Raw genomic sequence first — 18000 nt, forward strand, 5'->3', positions numbered from 1 at the left:
CCGTGCTGTGCAGCCACTCCCAGACTCCGGGTCGCTACTTCGCTTACACGTAGTGGACTAATAAACAGATTTACATTAGTAGGTCACGATCAAACCACCAAATTAGAGACTGGTAGGATCCCTCTGGGTCAACACAAAAATCACATACAAGTTTAACTAAATACACTTTAATAGGACATTGTTAAATTTCATGAGGGCTAAAAAACACAGATCTTAGGTACTTGGGTTGGCAAATAAAGACAAGAATACTAAGAAGCATTTTCCACCATTTACTCATTATCAAAAATATTTTTCAACTCTTCTTGCAAAACAAAAACAAAAAAGTACAGACTGGACACGTACATCACATTTTTCTTCCTATGGCTTTAACCCCCCCACCCTGCCCACCCCACAAAAAAGACGGGGGGAGAAACAAACCAAAACCAACAAAAAGCTCTGACCACATTCACAGAAAATGACACCATGGTACACTACAAAACAAAAGGAGGTGCCATTTGTGTCCAAAGGGTTTTGCTCATTTCTCGGTGAGGAACCGTCATTGTACGTGCTTTGTGCCAAATCAAAGCACACCCAGCGCTGGGCCAGAAAGCACCGCAGGGGCTCTGCCTGAGGAAAAGGGAAGATGGAAGCAGGAAAGGAACTAAAAAAATCCACACACTATTCAACATGCTGCTGAAATAGGAACGGCCTTTAAAATCAGACAGTAATGTTTGTGTTCGAGTCAGCCCATGTTCGGGTTGTGCTCTATCATTCCAAGAGGATTTCTGCTTTCAAAAAGCAATCTCAACTTTTTAGGCTTCCAACAAGGCCCTGAAGGCACAACTCAATCTTGTGCCTGCACTCTTCTTTAGGGACTGCGCTGAAATCAACCATTTTTGCACAAAACTGAATTCCTAAGAGGAATTCTTTCACTGTAACACTTTTCCAGATAAGCTCAACAACTTTGTGTTATTTTTCTATTTTCTAGCCTTTTGGCTCAGGTTGAAAAGCAATGACCTTCAAAAGCTGCTTTCAACATTTTAGCAAAAAATGAGATAGGTTCAGGGTGGAGTCAGTTATATATAGCTTATTCTGCTTAGCAAACACCCCAAAAAATTGACCTTTGATAGCCCTCCATCCCATGCCCTGGCTGGGAGGTACGTGTCTGTGGGGAACTCCCCTCCAGGGGAGGGGTCCTGGCTCTGTTACAAACCTGATCAAACAACCCCTCCAGTGCTGCTAAGTGCTGCAGGGCCCTGACACCGATCAGCACCAGAGGGGGGGAAAATCAGCCAAGGACTCCCTGTAACCCACAAAACCCCTTCTCTTCCCTAGAAGCAATAGCAGTAAAACAGCAGGAACTCGGGAAAGGGAGAGGATGGTGCTAATAGAACTTGAGCCTTTGTAGGGTACCTGTGATGTTCTCCCCCAGCCCAGCCCCTCAATGATTTGTCACACACAGGGGGCTGGCACAGAGGGGCAACTGAGCAGGGACATGACCTGTGAAGTGTCAGGAAGACAAATCCCAAGGATGATGTCATTACCAGGATGGGGTATCCAAGCTGGAGCTTGACCTTTGCATCCACCCGACCCTCCTGAGCCTTGCCTGCAGCCTGAGATGCCTTTTGGCCTGCCAGGTCGCTCAGTGTATTTATTAATCTTTTTTTAACTGTATGCTGTTCAGTAGAGGGCACAACCAATTCTCACAATCACCTACCCTTTCCAGAGTGTATCCCCCAGTTCAGTGCTGCCTTTCCCACAGGAATGTCAGGTCATTTCCTGCTCGTGGTGACTGTAACCCATCAAACAATTATTTTTCTACACCATCATCTAGCACAGTTGAGATGCACTATCTGGATGCTACGCTGAAGCTTTGACTGAGCACAAAGCATGAGCAAGTACAATGAGGTCAATATATTCCTTGTCAAAAGATCTTGTGATAAAATCATTTACATCAGCAATCGATCTCAAACTATGAGGTGCTGTAAGAACTAAAAACAGTTTTAGGGTAACTCCTCCATTATCTGCAACTATTTCCCAGACACTAATACACAGAACATAGCAATGAAAAACACTTGATACAAGTGATCTAAACGCAGGAGCTCCAGCAAGTTAAACAGAACCATAGCTGCCTTAAACCTGTAGCAGTTCCCCTACGGATGGCAGGGAAAAGAAAGAAAGGTTTAACAGTCATATCTCATGTCTATAGCTTCATCCAAACTTTTCTCATCGTGTGTACTGGCAGCTAAAAACGTCGTTACTGGTGACCCTGTCACATTGATTACACTGGTGCTTGTGCTGGCATTGCGCACGGCAATGCTTGTCACATTAATGCCCAAAGTAAGCCGAGTCTGCTCCAAGGCCTTTTCTGGCACTGCAAAGGCCTCCAGCTTCTTCTCCCCGTTAGCCATGTAGGAGTTTTGGCAGCCACGGCATATGCAGTCAAGGCAGGCTTTGCGGTTAGAGTAGCAAGGGCAGCGTTGGCCACGGCATGTAAGAACACTTGGATTTTGGGTGGCACGACCACATTTACACCCTTTCTTTTCTTGTGGCTTTTTATACACAGTTTTTGTTGGGCTTCCTGGCATAACATTACTGCTGGGAACTTTCTCCTTTGCCTTGTCTTTTGTTTTCAGCACCCCTGGTTTGGCTTTCGGGTGGGATTTCTTAGGGGCATGTTCTAAGTTCTTTTTCATGCTTTTGTTAGACAGGAGCACAGTTTTACTGATTTTGGGAGTAGTTCCTCCATTAGGTACAGTCGCAATAGGCTGCAAAGACATTTTATTTTCCTGTTTGACTGTCACGGGAGCCGACGCTCCCAGTGTTGGGCCGCAGATGATGCTGGAGATGGGCAGAGGCTGAACCTTCTCGCTGTCGCTTTCAGAGCGAGAGCGCTTCCTGTTCAGCTTTGCCACCTTGGGCGTGGCTGCCGTGCAGGAGAGCCCATGAGGAGAAGCATCTGTGGACATGAAAATGTTATGGCTGAGGGGAGTGGGGGAGAGCTGCAGGAAGGGGCCGTTGGCCATGTTTGCCTCCAAGCTGGGCTGCAGGTTGGAGTCGCACACCTCACTGCTGGACACGGTCTCCAGGCTGCGCAGCACCTCCTCGACGCTGAGCAGCAGCGACCCGCCCGGCTTGATGTCCTCGCTGAAGCCGCAGATGTCGATGCCCGCGGGGCACAGGTCGCTGGTGGCCACTGTGTCACACACGGGCTGCAGGCTGCCAGGGATGTCCTCTGTCTTGATGTAATCGCCGGTGCTGCACACATCGATGGCGCTGGCGTGCTCGGGAGAGGGGATGCCCACGCCCAGCTTCTCCACCGACAGCCCGTTGCAGGGGGGCAGCCCGTTGATGACGGAGCCCCGCAGGTCCAGGCTAGGAGTGCTCTCGGGCAGCGCCGTGAACCCCCCCGCCGTGTCCGTCGCCAGCTCCGAGGTGGAAGGGACTGGGGAATGCGTCAGACACAGGGCCAGGGCTGCATCCGAGGGTTTCTCTGTCTCCTCGTGGAGCGGTGCCCCATCCTTGAGCAGAGCTAGCAGGTCTGCAGAGCAATCCACGGCCTGGATGATGTCCCGGGCCAGCGGCGTCTGCGTGATGTACTCGCACAGCTTCTTGTAGCAGTTCACCAGGATGCTCAGCTGCTTGTTCTCCTCAAACTGCTCGTAGTCCTTACACCAGCTACACGAGGGCTTCATCATCATCTTCTTGCCTTTACACGTTTTGCAGACATAATGCTGACAATTGGAGTTGGTAGGAGCAATAGGGTCTTGTAGCAAATTTCCTATGGGAAAAAGAAAGAGGAAGATTACAATGGCAGGTTTCCGGGACACCACAGGATGAGTTTTTCATACTATCAAAAAAAGTTACTCAAAAAGTTGTTATTCACAAGAAAACATCCCATCCAAACAAGTGCCTGTACAAATTCTCACAGCTGCTAACCTGGTTTTAAAACATTAAATTAAAATTAGAAGAAAACCATCACAACATAACTTGTTGTGCACTGCAGCCTTTAGAAAAATTCTCAACTACAATACTACTGATCACCTTCTACCCTTCAGCTTTGTCCATGGAAACTTAGAGAACACACAAGATTTCTATGAATTTACCGAAAGTGAAATAATAAACTCATAAATACATATAAAAATAAAAACAAATGGGAAAAGAGCAGAGGGAAAACTCTGAAAGGAATGTAAGAAAGATGACATACCCACTCCTAAAGGGAAGAAGACACAACAGACTTTGTGTTATTCTTCATTTAGCATTTAGTGAAGCCATCAGAATAAAGAAATTTTTTTCAATATTTTACTGTTTAGAATAAAAAACTAATAAAAATCAGCTACTAAAGGAATCCACACACCCCTGACAGCCCAGAAAGCTTCCAACCCCCAGCAATGATAGTCTGGAAGGCTTTGTTTGCAGATCCCCAAAACTGTAAAAACCTGGAAGAATTGTTTTGGTTTTCCTTAACAACTCAAATATTACCTAAGGATAAAATATGAAAGAACAAGTGAAACTAAATTCTGTATAGAAACAATCCAACTAGTTCCTATATCCAGAAAGTGACAGTATTGCTTTGCTATTTCCAGGAAGCTCTAGGCCAGAAAGATATTCCATCTCCTAAATTAAATTGCAGAGTATCTGTAGTCATCCCCAGCAACAGGCCTCCCTCCCCTTCCAGCAGCACATTCTCAGCTTTGATCAGACCTTTCTCCCATAAGGAGCCTCTGCTGGATGAGTTACAGCCATCAGGGAATTCCCACCCAGATTTCCCAAAGTGAAAACAATCTGGTGCAACAAGTGAATAAAATGAAACAACTTGGGAAGAGGAAGCAAAGTGCATAAATCAGATCAGACTGGGATAAAATCCCCAAAATATCAAAGATATTTTCTCTCATTGCTCGCTTCCCTGATCCCTCTTTGGGAAGGGGCTGCTCCAAGCCCTTCCACCTGAGCCATCATTCAGTGGCTTGATGTAAACTGGGTTTTTAGCAACAAATCACAAGAGTCAGTGCTCAGGTTGCCATTACATAGAAATTTTTAATAAATGGAGAGAAATACAGTTGTGCAGCAAGCTGTGGCATGGAATGAGCCCTGCTGTAACAGTGTGACAAGATATCACCAGGAGAAGACAGAAAACACTCATCACACCAAGCCAGGAAGGTTTAAAGCCACGGATGGGACAAGAAGTCACAGAGTCCAACCAGCAGGAGGAAAATTACTGGGTTTTTTGCCAAGTTCTCTTAAAATTATATGATATAAACAACACCACAGGCAGAGGTGGCCACTGTGGTCCTAAGATGGGACATGATTTTAGGAGAAAAGTTCCCTGAAGAGAAAAAAAACCAAAAGTCCCACCAGCTCCTCAACGAAGTCCCATCCTTCAGCAGAGAGTTCACCAATAAAGGTCCACCTGCCCTGGATCCTGAGTCCAATAAAACCAGCAGGAGCCGTGCCCTGGCCACTGCTGCCACTTCAGAGTCTTGGGACTACAGTGCTCCCAGGGCCAAAAGCCACCAGCATTAATTAATTCCCAATTAATTAATGACACAAAGCAGCTGGGTGCACTCCTCATCCACCAGTAGCCTCTCCTGGCTCCTTAGGACAATAAGGCAGAGTTATGATGCTTTACAGAACTAAAATACTTCAGAGATGGCACCAAATAAACAAGATACCACCTTAACTTTTAATTAAGATTTTTAAAAAGGCATCACCAACAGTGCATTTTATTTCTCCCAAAATAAATTTGGCTGGAACTCCTGAGTAAGTACAAATGCTAAAAGAGGATACAGGAAAATTTAAATTTCTGGAGGCTTTTGAGGGAAAAATCAGACGACTGACAAGACAAAACACTTCACATGCTCTCACTGACAGGAAAAACAGAGCAAGTTCTGCTCCATGCCAGGCAACCTACACTGGAGAGACGTTAGGAATTCCTGAGCTGTGGGAATATTTTCCATTTCAACTTATATCTCACTGAATATCCACTTCAAAGTTTCTCTTTTGTATGGATTCTGTGGCATTATCACTCTCCTCAGTCTTAGTACTGCCATTTAAAAAACACGTCAACCGTGAGATGCTAATTTCCCATAAAATTAAGTTTCAATACCTGTAATACTCAGGGAGGGGCACTAAGTCAGCAGCACTGTCCCACAGACAGCACCTGAGCGGTTCTGGAACCTCAGTTTTGCAAGGCCAAGATTTCATTTCTGCCCCGTGGCCATCAGTGCTGCCCCTTTCTAGAAATCTTAAAATTTCTACAGATGTCCAAGATATAAACATGGTGGGTCCTGAAGTTATTATTTTTCCATGCTTATAATTTAGTATTTCTCTAAGCTAAAAGTAATTTTTCATTTTCATGTGCAGCCATTCACCTGCATTAGACCCTTCCACAATTACTCACTACTGAACTTCAGTTTTATAGCCCTGTGTAGCCTGGGGTTACTGAACCCTGCTCTGTCTTTTCTAACGAGTTTATCAATGCACCAAAAGCAAAACTGCATTCTTACAAACCTACAATACGAGACTTTCCTTCCACATCAGCTCTTAACTATCCTGATTTCAGAAAGGTTGTATTTATGACTAAATACATACATTAATATCAACACTTAGAATTAATAAGGAGCATATACAGAGAAAAAAATTTTTCATATGTTATTTACCAAACATCCTGGATGACCTGGGAAGGCTGTCCTGGGAGCAGAAGGGAGGTCACTTAAACCACATGGAATACTTCCTGCGTGGTCCTTAATGGGCATCATTTCACAGCTGCAGGGACAGAGGAAGCATCTGCAAACTGTGTCTCTGAGACCAAAGGGAGGAGAAAAACTGGGAATCAAAACAATTGTTAGGTGTCTGTACCCAGCAAATATGCTCCTAATGGATGAAATTCACTGGGAAGAAAGGCTTGATCAGGTACCTGCAGCCATTCTCACCTATCCTCAGCAAAGGAAAGGGCTAAACACAAATATCTAATTTATGATCCTTGGAAATGCTGCTGGAACATTAGTCACTGAAAATTATCTTGGCTTTTCCAAGAACCAGTCTTAAGAATGATTTCATTATTAAATCTTAATTTCATGAAGTAAAATAGAAAAAAATAAGTCAAATTTTTGTTACAAATACAAATGTATCCCCTGGGGTTCATCACCACCATGTGCCAGGCAGATGTCTTTGATCTTGGCTGCACTGGGATCACCAGAAGCACTCAGCCAGCACCAGGGACTGGCCAGCCCAGCCACACTGGCACCGTGGCAGCCATGGGACACAGGAGGAGAGGGCAGTAAGGGAACCTCACTCACCAATCTGTGCCCATCAAACAGCACCGTGAGCACGAGGTTATTTTTAAACCACGATTGCAGAAACAGAAATGCTGAGTCTCTACCAAGCTCTGAGGAACAGGAAGCTCTGCCCATCTGAGGCACACACGAACTTCTACATGCCAAGGATCCCAAAGTCATACCCACAGCTGGAGCTTTGACAGCTGCACTGCTACACTTTTCATTTCGGGATTAAATATCATCTGACTGTTTCTACTAAAATAATTAGCAACAGTCAGAAAGCTCCAACAGCTTGCCACATCAAAGCTTCAGAGCTCAGGAGCTCCTGAAGGACAGGAGCTGGTTCTCACCGACTGTGACACCTCTGCACAGGGGTTTGTGCTCAGCCACCCCTCTAGCTGCAGCTCCAGAGCTGCAGGAAGGAAGAGCCCTGCTCTCCCCGCCACCTTCCCTGAACTGCTCCCTGCCACTTCACACAGCATCTTCTCACCCAAGAAATGATCAGCTGGAACCCACTGAAGAATGAGCAGCAGCTCAACGAAGCTTTAAGGCAAAACAAAACAGAAAATACTCTCACAAAAGCAACATTTCTCGAGTTGGATAAACCCCTAAAAGCACTATTTGCAAAACTATCTGACGACAGACAGGCAGGCATATGATGAGCAGCAAAAAGGTCTGTCAGCCATCTGCAGATGAATACAACAAATGTGTGGGATCTGTTTTAGAGGGGTGGGAGATCTGGGTACTTCCTAAAGAACAAGAAAACTGAACACATTCAGACTCATAGAGGTTAATGCAAGGGCCAGCTGTCATGGACATGACAGCAGGGAAAGGCCTCACAGATCCCAAGCCCTAACACCCCCCGCTTCCAGACCTACACTCGGGGTGGGCTGGACCATGTTGGATTTGGTGCATTTCACCAAAATTGCACCAAAGTCAGGTGCCAGATTCCCCAGAATGATGTCTGTCTTACCCCTGCCCTAGCAGTTGTCCCAGGCAGAAAAATGTTGGGCAGCTCCTCTGTCTGAAATCTGCTGGATCCACTGTCACCCAGATACCCCACCCACTGCCCAAGCATTCCCAAAGCACGTTCCCAAAACACAGCCACCACGTGCAGAGGCTGCACTCTTAGCTGGGACATGAACATCTTTGCAATGTTCCAGGGGCAAAGCTCTGAACCCATGGCTACAGAACACGGCATGGAGCTCAGGGCAATTCACAACAACACTATAGATGTGTGATCCTTTCATGGGCTTTGACACAAGGTTCTCTACAGAGAAATTCTTCAATTCAGACAAAAAGTAGGAATAAAAAATGTTCCCCAAGACTCCCAGCACAGATCTCTGAAAAACAATGAGAGTTTCCCTGTGAACTACGAAATTATTTCTTCCTGCAAATACTACCCTGCCCTTAGATTACCCCAACCACACTACGAGAATTTGACTAAGACATCCAAAAACACTTATAAATTCCCTGTTGGGTGAAATGCAAATGTGAGTGACACAAAAAACAATCCCCAAAATCAACTAAAAATACTTATTTCAAAATTTTATCAGAGAAAACATTGTGCTGGCTCCTGAATATTTCTGCACATCCTCCATGAACACACAACTATGAAAAAATTGCTAAAGACATTATTACCCTCATACAGTGACAGTTGTGACTAATGAATTAATGTTTGAGTAACTCTTTGAAAAAAACAAAAACTGCACTGTTTTTGCCTGAACACCATGGGAACCCAATTTTACCATGATCAGAAGACAGTCAGACTATTTTTCTTCATATCTGGAGAAATACAGTCAACTTCTTTAGCTAAAGTTCAAGGAAAAAAACTACAACAAATTGCATTTTAAGTGCAGAAGGGACTGCCTTGTTCCTTGAGTCCACCCCCCCCACACCCCAAAAAAATACAACGGAACATTTTTACTAAGTCTTACGTCAAAGTTATAGTTCTGTTTGAAAGTCTTGGTGTTTACAAAATCCCTGATAGAAAACATTCTAAATGTGGTTTTAACAAACTGGGTTTGTTACTAGGTGGTAAAATTCAAACTTTGAGGCTTTAAGAAGATGGATAAATTAATATTTTTCACCATGCAGTGTAAAATTTTCACATAATGATGATTTCCAAAAGTCAAGATCGCTGTACTTTGAGAAGTTTCAAATAACAAAGTTAACATTTCTCCTATGAGTATAAAATAATAACTTGTTTCTAAGCTGCAGAAACATTCTGAAGACTTAGAACTTGCTTTGGAAGTTATAGATCAAGTTCATCACATTCCCCGAGCAAACAAAAAGTAATGAAAACCATTTTTCCACACCAAACAAAAATGCCTGAACATCAGAATCTCAGAGTGAAGTGTGCTCTCCCAGGGCTGCGGTGTGAGAGGGAGCCAGCCGGGGGCTGTGACTGGGAGAGACACGGAATAACAAATTCCATCACAGAGGATTTGGCGTAATGCCTCCAGGAGAGCAGGGAAATCTCTGCTCCCTGCAAAGCATGCTGCTCAGGAAGGGCTGTACTGCCATCACTTCTCAGTCATTGCCCAGCCCCAGGGAGTGTTTTCTGCCCTTACTAAAGCTCCAATACAATATCCAGGAACTCTCAGTCTGTATGTAGACGTGTAAATCACATAAGGTAGCAAAGCAAACGAAGGCAGTAAGGCAGGGGAACGTGTGCTGGAGTGCTCCTTGCCCACGGACCAGGACAGCTCAGCCATCCCAATAAAAATGCCTTCTGGCAACACATTAACTCCTCTTTAAACACTCGGGAAAACAACCGGTTTGATCAATATCCTCCGGCACCACCAAGCCCATCCATCACTCCCAGCTCCTCAAAGCAGGAAAACTCCTCTCCAATCCCAGCACTGCAACCCTCTCTGGAAGCCACTGTCAACCAGCTGCCAGCGAGGGGACCACAGCTACTTCTCATCCTACTCAGTTTTCTTCTAAGGCAGAGTATTTTTAGTTTAGAAACCAATTTAAATTCTACTGGCAGAACTTTCTGTTATCAAAACTTCTGCAGTACAATGCAGACAACCTTGACAAAGCAGTTCTCCCAGGAGTCACACACAGGATTTGAAAACAGGAAAGGGAAACGAAGTCGAATAGCGAGATTTTAAGAGAAAATCACCCAACACGTTCTTGAGTAAAAATGTGAGACTGGACATTTTATAGACAACTGCTCCCCAGACCAAGCACAAACAGAACACCTGCAGCAGAAGGTATTCGATAGGTTCTTAATCCCCTAGTCCATGCTCCTTGATGGTTGTTTCAGATATGCTGATTATTTTTCACAAATTTATAAGTGACATTTTTAAGGGGAAAATAACGTACTTTTAAAACTACCAGTAGTTTCCATCTGTTTAGGTGTCACTCAACTATCTCCCCTTCTCTGAGGGAAGCTCAGTCCAACTGTTCAGGCCCAGCTCATACCATTTCCCAGTGAGAGTGCAGCTCAGCACTGAGCTCTGCCTAGGACCGGGAACCACACCCCAGGAGCTGCCGACCAGGAAAGGGCATTTTGGGACACAGAAGTGAAGGAGAATTAGCTCAGAGAGAGGTGAGGAAGAGGAGGAGAAGCCTTCACATAGACAGAATGGCACAAAGTAGAAAATTTTACGCAACTGTATGCCATCAGCTATGGAGACATTTCAGATCTAGTGCTAAGTATAATTGATTGTAATAAGTAATTACATTATACACTCCATTCAACTTACTTTGGGAGTATAAAACTCTCAAAACAGGCTACTGCTTTTATACAAGAGCAGAAGGGAAATAACATCCTTACACTAATCTTTATATAGAAAAACAAAAGTCAACAGTTTTTATTTTATTTTTTTGACAATCCATGCCATTGCCCATGCTTGGGAGTTGCTTCCACAATGATACTGCACCACTGAGCCTTCAACCCTCTGGCTAAAATTATGGAGAGTGCCTCAGAACACCGGATGGGGCTCTGTGAGGGACCAGTCAGTGCTGCCATGGGTTTCTTTGTTCCTCCCCCCACCCTGTAATCTCCCTAAAGCCACATGTTGTCTCACATCCCCTTACTGGGATTACAGGATGTTTAAGACAAGAACTGTATTCTCATCCTGTATTTCCCAGCACCAGCTGGATTCCTGGCCAAGCATAAAACGCTGTCCTGCAGCCCTGCCAGCTTCCAAGAATTCTCTCAATCAGCAATAACAATCTTTCACATGCCTTTGAAATATCTTTCAGAGATTCTACTATGAAGTTTTCTATGGATAAAAAGCTAAGCTGATCTGACTGACAATCATATCTCTTGTAAGCATTTCAACTGAATTTCAGAGAAGGCTGTTAATGCTGAAAAGACCAATGATTTGCAGTTACCTGGTTCATGGTATCTGAACCAGAGAACAGCACTGCTAAGATGTTTATCCAAATAGATAGCACCTTTAAAACATAGAAGTTTTTTGCATAAATTCTACTATGCTGTTTTTAAAATAAATGTGGTATTAACACGCAATTTTGTAATAACCACTTTATTCCAGAGGCCAAAACTTGTATTTCACATCCTCAAAACACACAAGGCACAGCCCTTCTGCCTAATGCACACTTGGGAGTAGTTATTTTCAAGATTTAAAAGCTCTAGGAAATATTGTCATATACATCCCTATAAAAGGATGATGTATTACCTACAGCACTGTCCAGGAAATTGTCACATGATCACACTTAAATCCTAGAAATACACACACGGCTGTTCCAGCTACAGAACTGAACCCTTATCACCCATCATGAGGCAAGAGGGAGACCTTGAATCCACCTAGAACTGATTCAGCTGACTTACACTGACATACTGTATTTACATTTTGGCTTTCTACTGCTGCAACTACATGTGTGCCAATCTGAATCTGAAATCAGAGCTTTAATTAGAACTTCATCATTATGTGGGTCCAAAAACTTCTGCCACCCCCTGCTATGTGAGCTGGTGGTACAAGACTATGGGATCACAAGGAAATGAGCTGGCTTATGCCTCATGCTTTGGGAGCACAGTGGAAGCCCAGGAATGTTAGCTGATTTATAAAGCTGGCACTCATTTCTCCTAAAAAAAAAATTCCCTAAAACTAAAGGGACAATCTTGATTATGGAATTAATACCTGCAGCAGAACAAAGCGTTACAGAATGCACTCGAGAGAGATTACACACTGAGAAAAAGCTGATGACATAAGGAGCACTAATTTGTAGAGTAACTTCCCAAGGGAATTCCTAGAAGTCCAGCACTTGAGACTTTAACCACTGATACTTCCTGCAGGATTTCTCCAAAAAAGCACAGCTTTTAAGCCTTTGCATTCAGCATTTTACAAAGATCTGTGCAAGGAAAGTACCAGACATTCCAAGTTCTGTGTACATGGACCCAGAGCCAGGCACTTGGGTCTCATGGTCTAAACAGACAAACAGGGCAGCAAGAAATGAGCATGGGAAAAGCTTTCAAGTGTTAAAACAAAAAACCCAACCCAAACCCACACAGCACAGTTAGCTCAGCTGGTCAGAGCAGTGTGTGGAGAACACCAAGGTTCTTGGTTCACTCCCTGTACGGGGCAGTCACTAATAGCTGGATTCCATGGCCATTGTGGGTCTGTTCTAACTCAGAATATTCTGTGATTCTGACAGTTTTGGGTGGTCAAAGTGCTCACTGTCATGATCTCTCAATGCAGCCTTTACTTCTGTACTTAATCTTTTAAAACACCAAGCCTAAAAAGGCTTTGATGATTGTACAGCATTTAATGACCTTAAATATTCAGAAGGTGTAAAAGGTGTAACAGCTCTTAGCACTAAGAGAAAAGGAACACAAAAAGCAAATGAGAAAATGATGGACTGGCCTTTACCAGTCTGAACTGCAGATCTGTGACACTGGGAACACCAGAGTGAGCAGTTCTGTGTGGGGCAGGACCACTCCCCCAGGACACCTGAGTAACTGCTTTACTGCATGCATGGAATTTACTGAGGCCTCTGGATACTGACACGCCACAGACAGGAGTCCAGGAGGCACAGATAAGTCTGGTTAATCAGCTGTAAGCAAAACATTCGAAATAAACAGCAGCTATGGTTATCTGAAAACTGGCCACAGTAGAAAAAAAGACCAAAGGAATAACCCTAATATTCAAAAGAAAATAAAGAGTCAAGAGAGAAAGCAGAACCATCAAGAGGTAGTTTTTGAATAGGAATATTCATGGAGGCACAAGAAAATAGAAGAAAACAAACTAAACATGTGGTTTGCTCTATGAAACTGAGTGACAGAAAAGCCAAGCAAGAAAAGCTGAAGAAGTGGGGAAAAAAACTCTGGAATTTCGGCAGGGACAAATTAAAGATAGACAATTTCAACAGCACAGAGTGTAAAACTAAGATTGCAAAAGGCCAAGAAGGGAAGAAGGCAAGGCAATGAGAACAAAGAACACATTTCAGAAGATCAGGCTTAAAGTGGAGAGGCCAGAGAGCACAGCAATGCAAATATCTTATTTTTAAAAATCAGAACAATATTTGTATTATTTTTTGGCAAAAGCAGTCTGGTGACTGACCAAAAGCAGGAAGAATTTATGGGAAGAAATCACAGCTGGGGTTGGAATCAATCGGGCCTAAGGTGGTAAGAAATAAAAAGCAGATATGCATCAACACTAGCATCGGGATTCCATGAGGAAAAATCCTTAAGACAAATTACTTCAGGAAATGACGATGCAGAGATCCTGGGAACGAGCTCCCTCTTTCCCAGTGCAAACAGATCTCTATTTTCAAAGACTTTAAGTGGGAGGAGCCAATAGCGAGGGGATAGGAAGCATCCAACGCTACTTTAGCCATCTCGACGGTTAAATTCTGATCCTGTAAATTCACACAATATTTAACTTTCTAAACCCCAGTGATTCAATTCAAATTCAATGTAACACACACATCCGCATCGACAAACACAGCGGGCATAAAACCACTCTGTCAGGAAAATACAAACACAAACAGGGCAAAACTTAAAACTACTAGGGGGAAGAAAGGAGAAGTTAAAAAATTTACCAACCAAGAGGTCTAACAGGTCAGAGCCCCCTCCGGACACTGACCAAGGCTTCAAAGGGAAGTTCAAGGAAACCTAACAGTTTATTCCAGAGCTTCCTCCCAGGAACGGACGCATGCCCCCACTCCACAAACACAGCAGAATACAATTCCTTCCCAGTATTCCCTAGACTGTAAGACCGAAATTCCGGATACTGCCTTTGCCCACAGCACACAGAAAGCTCTTTTTGGGGGAATGGGAATGGGGAAAGCCCAGCAGACTTCCAGCCCGTTTGCTTATTATGGTAATTATTGTTACAGAACAATTATCTACAAAGCACACAAAAAAAAAAAAAAAAAATCAATTATTGTTTCCGGAATATTGTTTCAACCGGAATTACTTGTTGTTTACATTTCAAGGAGGGGGTAAAAAATTTACGAAGTTCCTCCCCACTTCCTCTACAGTCTGCATATCATTTCGGGTATCTTTTTACCACACTCGCTCTTAGTCATCGCCTTTTTAAAGCGATTAACTCCACTACACCAAGGTATTTCAATAACCACTGACAACTGCCGTACCCATGATGAAGCAGTGACCATAATAAAGCGCTGCATTTTGAGGCACTCTCTCCATGCCACCATCGCCTTCGCAGCGTGCGCGGCTGTTGAGACACGGCGGCTGCCGCCTCCCTGCCCTTGTGACCGGCCCTGCCCGCGGCTGCCCCGCGCCGGGGGCGGGTTTAGCCCGGGCTGTTCCCACTCCGCCGCTCCCGAGCGCCGAGCCGCCCCCCCGGCGGGAGCGGCACCGGGGGCTCCGGGCCCGGCAAACTTTGTTGGGAGCTGCCCCGGCCCGGGCCGGGCGAGGCGAGGCCAAGCCAGCCCCGGTGCGGGCCCAGGGCCGTGCGGGAGCCCCGGGGAGGCTCATTGTGCAGGAACAAAAGAAAGATCCTCACCGCACACGCAGCAGGAGAGGGACTGCCTGAAGTAGGGCAGGAGCTTGTTAATCTCGGAAAAGGACTGGGGGTCCGCCGGGTCGTAGTTGAGCACCAGGCGGCTCGCGGACACGTAGAGAGCAGTGGCATTCACCGGGTTCATCGCCGCCGCTCGCTCGCCGCCGGCTGCGCGGTGCGAAGAAGGTCTGCGCGGGCCGCGGGGGCAGGTGGCCCCGGGGCGGGGGCCGGCCGGGTGTCACCTTGGTCCGGGGCCACCTGGAGCCGCGCGGCAGCGGCGGCGGCAGCGCGGAGGCCGCGGCGGCCCTGCCAGAGGGGGCCGCGCCGGCTCCTCCTCCGCCTCCCGCGGGGGAGGCCTCGCTCCGAGCGGCGGCTCGGCCCGGGCGGCAGCGGCGCTACTGCAGGTCCCTGCGGGCCATACCCGCCCCGCCGCGGGGCCCCTGCTGGCTGTCGGCGCCTCCCTCAGCGGCGGCCCGGCATGGCGGCGGCCGCAGGCAGGATCCGCGAACGGGCGCGCGGGGGGCGGCGGCGGGGCCGCGCTGCCCGATGCGGCGGGAGGGCGGCGGAGGCACCCGGGGCTCACCGCGGCCGCATCACCGCGGCGGCGGCGCCGCCTCCTGCGCGGGGCCGGTGGGCGCGCGGGCAGGGCCGGGCGGGCCGCGCGCGCTCCGCGGTGGCGCCGTTAGATCCGGCCGTCACTGCGGGGCCATCGCCGCCGCCCGCGCCGCGCATGCGCGCCCGCAGCGGGGCGGGGGGGCGCCGGCGCCCTCTAGCGGCGCCCGAGCTGGCAGCGGGGGCCGCGCGCAGGAGGGGGAGGGGCGCGCGCGCCGCCTCAGCGCCCGCCGCGGGTCCCGCGCGCTCCCGGCAGCCAGGGCGGCACTCGGCGGCCCGGCCCTGGGCTCGCACAGCGCCCCTCGCACATCGCCCGCGCCCATCGCCTCACGCACCGCCCCACGCACCCCCGCCCCGCCGTGTCTCGGCTTTGCCCCCTCACGGCGGCCGGGCGCGGACGCCGCGTCCCGCCCCTGTCATGGCGAGCGCCTCCGCTCGGGCTGAGGAAGCGGCCCCGCCTCTGCCCTCAGGCCGTGCTGGAAGCTGCGGCCAGGCCCGTCAGTACCTGGGGCTGCTGGCTGACACAGCGGCCCCTCCGCCGGCACGGAGCTAGTCCGGGGAGCTGTGGGGCCCGGCAGCTCTTGGGAGAGATGGCGCGGGAGCTGCACAAACCCCTCAGGACATCTCCAGCCTCCCACACTCGGCTCTGTGGACAGAAGTCTGTCATAAGCGTTCCTGCCGGAGACCCCACGTATAGTGCAGCAGTGGATGCACAGGCTGAGGGCAGGTATGACCAAGATATAAGCACCTTTATGGAGGAAACGTGTTTTATTTCCTATGTAAGCACCAAGGCCATTCCACAGACTTCCAGGTCCTGTGTTGCAACACGGCTAGCACCATCGGGCAGCTTCTCCCTGCTTCTGTGTTTGGCCTTTTGGGGAACTGCCTGACAGAGCTTCTCCTTTTTCCCTCTGTGTTGCCCATGTGAAACTAATCAGGGAGTTCCACCTGTACCTTTTAGTTCCTTGTTCACTTAGTGAATCCCCCCCAACTTTCCAGCCCAACACAAAATGAGTGTACACACAAAATACAGGAATTTGGGTCTTTACTCCAAATACTCATTTAGCATTTGTGGTCCTCATCAAGCAGCTCAGTCCCCACCTGGCACTGTTCCCACACGGCCCAGGTACAGCCACGTGGGTGCATCTCCATGGTACCATGCAGATGTACAATGCCCTTCTGCCTCCCAGCAAACACTCAGCCATCTCTGGACTGTAAGTACTTGCACACATTGAATCCCCAACCTGACTTCACTCTAAGGCACAGCATCTTCATTCTCACCCTCAGCCTGCTGTTATATTGCTTTTAAAATGCCCAATTCCTTCTTGAGATTGCTGCCAGGAACACTTTCTGTGCTGAACCAAGCCAACAGACTGAAATACCATCCAAGAAAATTCCCAACAAGTCCACATTCTCATACACACCTCCCTGTATCATGTCCTCTGGCAAACTCTGAACACACTGTGTCCTAAACACCTCCCAGCTCTCTCTCATGCTGCTCTGGCTCTTAGGCAAGGAACTTGCTTGACATCCAAAACACAGAGTTTTACCAGTCTTGTCTAATTTCTGGGATACACTCCTTTGAGATACCATCTACAGGGATTCAGCAGTTGACAGAAGTAGGGTTCCAGAGCCAAACCTCAATATCCCCATGCAGAGCATTAACCTGCACTATTCTGGCATTCACTGATGGAGCTAAAGGAGTAGCTCTGGATTCCACCTAAGAACAATTGCAATCCTGGCAAGACAGATAATATATACTCTCTAGAACTACAAAGAATTACTACTCTTGAAAGTTATGGTAATTATTGAATATGAAACTGCAAGAGTAGTAAGACTGACTAGGTTATACCTTTTAGACCAGAGGAAGGCCATAGTGCTTTTCTTTCCCCCATTATTGCTGGCTAATCTGCTGGAGTTCCCTTTTTTTCTATTCAGACCCTTTGAGTTCATTTCTAATAGTGCAGTCCAAGCATCAGATACAACTTTTCTTGCCTCTGTTGATAATTTCTTCCAGTCTGTCAGCATCACTATCCTGCAGGAGGAGTCCTGCTGTCTCAAGAGGGTGGGTTAGAGCCTCAGCTGTTTGTGACCACTGGGACAAATGTGATGGTGACAGTAACTGTGAGGGGTTGAGTGCCCCCCAAAGCTCTGCAGCCTCCCTGCCCCAGGGGCTGGCTCAGCCCTGA

General features: G+C 47.1%; 1 protein-coding gene across 3 annotated transcripts; it reads right to left on the reverse strand.

The window, feature by feature from the left end:
* Positions 1–147: 147 nt before the first annotated feature.
* On the reverse strand, positions 148–15926 carry MSL2 (MSL complex subunit 2). Of its 3 annotated transcripts, none has more exons than XM_056499183.1 (2): positions 15203–15926; positions 148–3760 (listed from the first exon to the last, which is right to left on the reverse strand). In XM_056499183.1, exons 1-2 carry the CDS (start codon positions 15342–15344, stop codon positions 2163–2165), a joined length of 1740 nt encoding a protein of 579 aa, XP_056355158.1. In that variant the 5' UTR covers positions 15345–15926; the 3' UTR covers positions 148–2162. The 3 variants fall into 3 exon arrangements, with proteins under 3 accessions (XP_056355158.1, XP_056355159.1, XP_056355160.1); XM_056499184.1 differs by lacking the exon at positions 15203–15926 and adding an exon at positions 6656–6976; XM_056499185.1 differs by lacking the exon at positions 15203–15926 and adding an exon at positions 6639–6663.
* Positions 15927–18000: the final 2074 nt, after the last annotated feature.

This window comes from Oenanthe melanoleuca, chromosome 9, assembly GCF_029582105.1.
Source record: "Oenanthe melanoleuca isolate GR-GAL-2019-014 chromosome 9, OMel1.0, whole genome shotgun sequence".
Classification (NCBI taxonomy): Eukaryota; Metazoa; Chordata; class Aves; order Passeriformes; family Muscicapidae; genus Oenanthe; species Oenanthe melanoleuca.

What these genes read in the sequence shown, in the direction of transcription:
- MSL2 (XM_056499183.1), bottom strand. Translation starts at nt 15,344, where the DNA reads ATGAACCCGGTGAATGCCACTGCTCTCTACGTGTCCGCGAGCCGCCTG. An exon ending in CCTCTCCTGCTGCGTGTGCG is followed by an intron (nt 3,761 to 15,202) that starts GTGAGGATCTTT and finishes TTTTTCCCATAG; the next exon opens with GAAATTTGCTACAAGACCCT.